The following is a 6,065-nucleotide window of genomic DNA, read 5'->3' on the forward strand; positions in this document are numbered from 1 at the left end:
GACTTTCCCTTGAACACAGAGATCTGAGCTAGCACATTTCTCTCAGCTTTACTTAAAGAACTAACATTGCATGAGTCTTGTCCTGAAAATTGGGCCCTGGCAGAAAGCCAGTGAACTTAGCTTTTGAAGTCAGGCAGTGATTTGCATGCTCTTCCCCAGCGGCAGCTCTTCAGTGTCTCCTTCACTCATGCTCACACACATGAATTGGGAGGCTATGCCAAAGAATCTGCAAGTCTGTTCTTCTGCTACACGCTGTCATCCGCCACAGCAGGCCAGGTAGCATCTTCGTGATGTCAGAAAGAGACATGCTGTCAAGCTTTGTCTAGATATGAGAGGCTATTATTTCTTGGTAGGGACCCTCTGTTTGTCACCTGACATGGCCACAGGAGATACCTGAGGGTTACCCTGGACAGTAAGAATTCTTTGGTGGTTACCAAGTTGCCAAGGTGCTGCCACTCGAGGTGCTAGGTATGATTAGATGAGAACTGCAGGGACTTCTCCAGTCCCTGCTGCAGCTGGCTTGCAGTACTTTGCCAATATTCACTGGAAGCCTGTGATTGGGCCCTTTTTACACCAAGCATCTCTGCCAGAAAGGAAATAGAAACAGGCTTAGGCTTCTTTCTCCCGTACCATCTGACTGGGGATGACCCATGTGGGGTAGGTGTGCTCACAGGCCTCTTTGAATCTCTCTACCTGTGGCTTTAGGGGTGCCCCAGCTACTCACTTCAGAAAATAGGTTCAGTAACTACATCTGCCCTACACCCATCACTGCTGCCCTTCTTCATGTCCTAGCTCCCACAGTCTGTGGAGTCAATGCTAGTTTCAAAGTCGGAACTCTCAGGGTGAGAAGCAGAGTGTGAGCCCACGGTGCCCTCCCTGGCTAAGAAATAACAGAAGGCTGCTGAGCTGCTCAATGAGGGGATGTGCACATGGAATGAGCCCCACATGGACTAGCTCTAATATAACTCATCTTCAGAGAAGCTCTACCTGTAGTTACTCTGATTACCACACAAAAGGACCGTAAGAGCACAGAGGTTCTCAAAGTGGCCGTGCAGCTGGCCTCTCAGGCTCTGCAGCTACAGAGTACCTGTGCCTAAGCACATTTGCATGCATACACCGCATGAATGAGATCTGTGACCTCATGTGGGAAAAAACTCGTGAGGGAGTCCAGCAGTGGGGACAAAGGGCCGGTGAGAGGGCCGGCGAGGCGGCGGCAGCAGGGACCCGGGCGGGCTTCCCACATCCCCAGCGGGTTCCACGTTCATGCAGTTGCCACGGGCGGGCAGGCCCAGGAGACACGTGGAATCCAGGAGTTTTCCAAAGCTTTTATTGTTCATGGTGTGGTGAATGGGTATAGATGGTTCGCGCTCCCCCCCCCCCAAAAGCCAGGGAAGCCTGGCTTTTATAGGACGAGGGTAAAGGGGAGGGGATAACTTAATTAGCTACACACCCCACCCCCAGCCTTTAGATAACTCATTAATATTTTAATCTCTGGAGGTGGAGACCTGTTAATTACACCCTCTACCTGTGCCCTTCATGACTGAAGGGTGCAGGTTGAATGGAGATTAGACCTTGTGTCAGGAGCCAGGGTTCTGGGGGTGTGGCCGAACACCCACAACCCATGAACCAGGATACCCTTCCACAGCCCAACAACCTCATGGCCACAGAATCTGCATTGCTAGAGTGAAGGCCCGTTGCCACTTCATCTGCCTCAGTAAGAGAAATCACTACCTGAATCTCTTGACCCCTTCAGGACCTTCCTACATCCAGGCTTCTCCACTCTGACAGTTTGACCAGCTCTGACCCAGTCACCATATCTTGTCACCACAATAATGTGATAGGTAGAACGCTGGGCTCTTTCTAACATTGTCATTTGGCAGACCCAAGATGTAGATCCCTTGAACTGATTGATCTTCTTTTAACATAATCTCTACAGTTTCTAGGGTGCTGGACTAGAGCAGAGATCTGTTCATGATCTGACACCACGCAGGGAGGAGCTCAGTTCCAGCACACAAGCTCCTGGAGCCTGAAGACAAAGGGAAGGAAGCTCTACTGACAGCCGAGATGTGCTGCTTTCTGTCTGACCCTGTATCTAGTCCTCAGAGACCCAGGGTGTGGCTGAGCTTTGGGAATCTAACTGGCTTAGTCTAGGCACTGAGTCCGAAATATAGTCTGCTCCACTGGCACCTGGGTGCCTCTGGAGTTATGGGAAGTTCAAAACACCAATTCCCAGGCACTTCCTGAGGGAATTCAATGAAGTGAGTAAGTGGAAGAGGCCTTGGGTGCCAGTGCACAGTTAGACATGGGGACCTCATTCTGGGACCCACCATCTCCTTCCCAGCAAATCAATCTTCCTTTACTTGAGGTTGGAGTTTCTTGAGAGGTGGGATGTCCCTCTCTGTCTTCTTCTCTGAAGGTGTCCAGTTTCCCTTTGACCCAGTGCGTTTGCTAGAACTCTTCTCCCATTGTCAGGGCTTGCCTTGGGCTTCACAACCTGACTTCATAACCCTGGAATTTGTCAAAAAGTTAGTCTATCCTAAGTCATTCAAAGGCTCCATCTTTTCTTATGGTTCCTTAATGTGTACTGCCATATGTCCTAGGAATAAGATATAGACCCTTATTTTAGTCAATTCCAGAAACTCAGTGAAGGAAATGAATCATTAGCTACATGACACAAATATCCTTGGACTGGTGGTGATGAGGAGCTTACGGCCTTCCTTAAAGCACAATCTGACTCCCCTTGTGCAAAACCTTCACCAGGCATGTTCTTAGACAGACTCACCACCACCTCCATGCTCCTGTCTCGCAGCTGGCATCACATCCCTGGCTAGGCTGACACCTGGGGCATTGAGAGGCAGCTGTTCTTCCACTCCAAACCAAAGCCATTTTCTTCTCAACTAATTCTTCTTTGGTTTTTACCTTTTATGGAGTAGAATGACTATATTAACTGCAGCTTTTAAACTGTACAACACTAATAGTACAGTTCAGAGGCCTCTTGTGTCCCTCCAAGCATTTGAACCATAGGACACAGAGTAGGTGACTGAGACCTTCTCCCTCACATGTTTGCCTAGGCTCTTGTGCAAGTTCTAAAGACTTGCAATATCTTCTCAAGACTGGGTGCCTGCCTGTTGCTTGCCTATTATTGGCTCTTAGGTATTGTTTAGTAAAGAGACTATAGCTTAGCCAGGTCTAGTGATCTCTAATATCATCACAGAAGAAGCAGAGACAGGAGGATTGCAAGTTTGAGGGCAGCCTGAGTTACATAATGAGACCATATAAAAAACAAAAGGGGCTATGGCCTACACACTTAGGTGCTCTACGCTGCAAAGCATCACTTGGACTTTAGTTGGGGGTGAAGGTCTCACCCCACCCACTGGACAGTTAGGGCCTATCCTGACCAACCATTAGCATCTTCCTGTATCCTCTACTTCTGCCTCTTGCCTTTATGCTTTGAGATGCCTCCTAATTGCCACTCTCACCCCATCTGCTTCCTGGGTGATACATGTCACAGTGCCTGGCAGACAGCAGGCTCTAATAAAGCTCTGGGCTCCCTTGACCAGGTCCAGCCATCTGATGTGGGTATTGTCCTTCCTAGGCTGTGGTCTTCCCACCCAGCAGCAGCAACTCCCAGAATGTGTTACAATGCAGATCCTTATGCCACCCTCAGCTATAGGGCTAGAATCATACTGACCACAGTGTACAGCAACCTCCTGGCTGGACAGTCTCTACATTGTCAGTAACATAGGAATAGTGGTTATGTCAGGCCATTCCATTTGAGAGTTAGTCTCATCCTGCCTGGGGTCGGGAGAGCTTCAGTGTTCTTGTAACTTCTGTTGTTCAAATTAGTTGTGTGTTGGGTCCAACATGATCACATCTGATCCTCTGGGGTACTGGAAGGGAACCAGGCAGCCCTCCTTCCTTCCACACACCTTCCAAGTATTGCTATAACACTTCCCCCAGAGGACCATGAGTGTGAGCTAGTGTAGGCCTGCACCTTTACCCTTGATTTTGTGTCCCCTATCTTCCTCATTTGTAGCTCAAACCCTCCATGCAGCCAAGGGCCAGAGCCCAGCTGCCTCTCTAGAGTCAAGGTGAATGCCTGACTAGGTCTGGGGACTAAGTGGTTTGTGCCTGGACAGTCTTAGGAACATGTCCTTCCTGGGTGGTTGCTGTTTGGAAGGGGAGGGAGCACATCTTTAGACAGCCAAGGACATGCTACTGACCTGTATGGCCTGTTCTTTCTCTCAGCGATCAATACCAGTCACCACTCGTCCTCCTTTAAGTCCAAGTCCTCCAGTACCGTGACCTCCACCAGTGGCCACTCTTCAGGGAGCTCCTCAGGAGCCATCGCCTACCGTCAGCAGCGGCCAGGCCCCCACTTCCAGCAGCAGCAGCCCCTCAATCTCAGCCAGGTAAACCCCGGCAGCCACAGCAGGCAGTGTCCTTAAGGGGCCTCGCTGGCTTATTCTGACCCTAGACCAACCCTGGGAAAGATGATATCTCTTGTTCACAGAAAGACAGCCCAAAGCAAAGTGACAGAGTATTTAGTATCATGGTGCCAGAACAGACCTGCTGATCAGAGGGTCCACATGGTGCTATGTCAGCCCAGCAAAAGTTGGACATGGCGTCATGCTATTGCCCTGGCCCACCAGGCTATCCCTGAAGTTGCCTTGCTGCTGAGGGTCCTCACAGCCAGCAGCCCAGACCCAAGGAAGGAGTACCCTGAGACTTGCACGCATGCCCCAGAAATTTGGGTTCTTTATAGGAGAGAGGGCTTTTGTTTGGACTGTTTCTGGAAGACCCAATTCTAGAGTGAGCTCTCCCGTGATGTGGGAAGGCAGTCACTGAGAGCAGGGCTCTTCTACCCCTTGAGCCAAGTGGCCCGCCCGCCAGCTTTGCTCTGGGCTTGCTGAGTAGCACCCTAGCCTGGTGACTGGCCAGACAGACATGACTTTCTCAATCCAAACAAATCTTCATGCTCTCTGCTTTTGAAGGGAAGCATCTGTTGTCACTCCTGCTTCTCCTTCTGTCCTTCCTCCCCCTCCCTCCCCTAATGCTGTCCCTCTGCTGCTTTTTCTTCTCAGGCTCAGCAGCACATGGCTGCGGACCGCACTGGAAGTCACCGTCGACAACAGGCCTACATCACTCCCACGGTGGCGCAGGCTCCATACGCCTTCCCGCACAGCAGCCCCAGCCACGGCACTGTGCACCCCCACCTGGCTGCGGCTGCCCACCTCCCCACCCAGCCTCACCTCTACACATATACAGCGCCCACAGCCCTCGGCTCCACCGGCACTGTAGCCCACCTGGTGGCATCCCAAGGCTCAGCACGCCACACCGTGCAGCACACTGCCTATCCGGCCAGCATCGTCCACCAGGTCCCTGTGAGCATGGGGCCCCGGGTCCTGCCCTCGCCCACCATCCACCCCAGTCAGTATCCGGCCCAGTTTGCCCACCAGACCTATATCAGCGCCTCGCCAGCCTCCACCGTCTACACTGGATACCCACTGAGTCCTGCCAAGGTCAACCAATACCCTTACATATAAACACTGGAGGAGGCCCGCCAGGGAGGAGGGTGAGGAGGAGCTCCCAGACCGACCTGGGGAGCTGGGATTTTCTACTGCAGGTGCCGCACACAAACAATGCAAACGGGGCAGGGAGGGGGCAGTTGGGGCACAAATGAAACTTGAACTAGGAAGTGGGAGGACTTAGAGAGGAGAAGAGAACATTTTAAAAGGAGGGGTAAGGAGGGGAAATCTATGCTTTTTATTTAAAAAAAAAAAAAAAGGAAAAAAGAAAAATGTTAGTAACAAAAGAGGAAAAAAAGAAAAAAACCACAGCTCACAAACCCATTCTGCACCAAACTGGAGAGGAGAAGAGGGGCTACAGGAGACTCTGGAAGCAAGGGGCCCCAGTTTTTTGAAGAACTTTATGAACTTTTTAAAGATTATTTTCATATGGCAGCAAGTGACATTGAAGAATTTGCTGTCAGGGACACATGATATGGAAATCCAATAGATTTTTAATTAATTGAACATAAAAATTAGGGATTTTCCCAGAACTCC

The 6,065-nt window shown here is 50.7% G+C and overlaps 1 protein-coding gene across 4 annotated transcripts in view; it reads left to right on the forward strand.

The window, feature by feature from the left end:
- Positions 1–5,854, forward strand: part of Hipk2 (homeodomain interacting protein kinase 2) — a 178,599-nt gene extending 172,745 nt beyond the window's left edge. For 2 of the 4 annotated variants that reach the window (XM_034519023.2, XM_034519021.2), the window contains exons 14-15: positions 4,249–4,412; positions 5,085–5,854. In XM_034519023.2, coding sequence (XP_034374914.1) covers positions 4,249–4,412; positions 5,085–5,546 — 626 coding nt within the window. In that variant the 3' untranslated portion in view covers positions 5,547–5,854. The remainder of the gene's footprint in view (positions 1–4,248; positions 4,413–5,084) is intronic. The other 2 variants (XM_034519022.2, XM_034519024.2) reach the window with 1 other exon arrangement.
- The last annotated feature ends 211 nt before the right edge of the window (positions 5,855–6,065 follow it).

Source organism: Arvicanthis niloticus, chromosome 15 (assembly GCF_011762505.2).
Source record: "Arvicanthis niloticus isolate mArvNil1 chromosome 15, mArvNil1.pat.X, whole genome shotgun sequence".
Taxonomy (NCBI): domain Eukaryota; kingdom Metazoa; phylum Chordata; class Mammalia; order Rodentia; family Muridae; genus Arvicanthis; species Arvicanthis niloticus.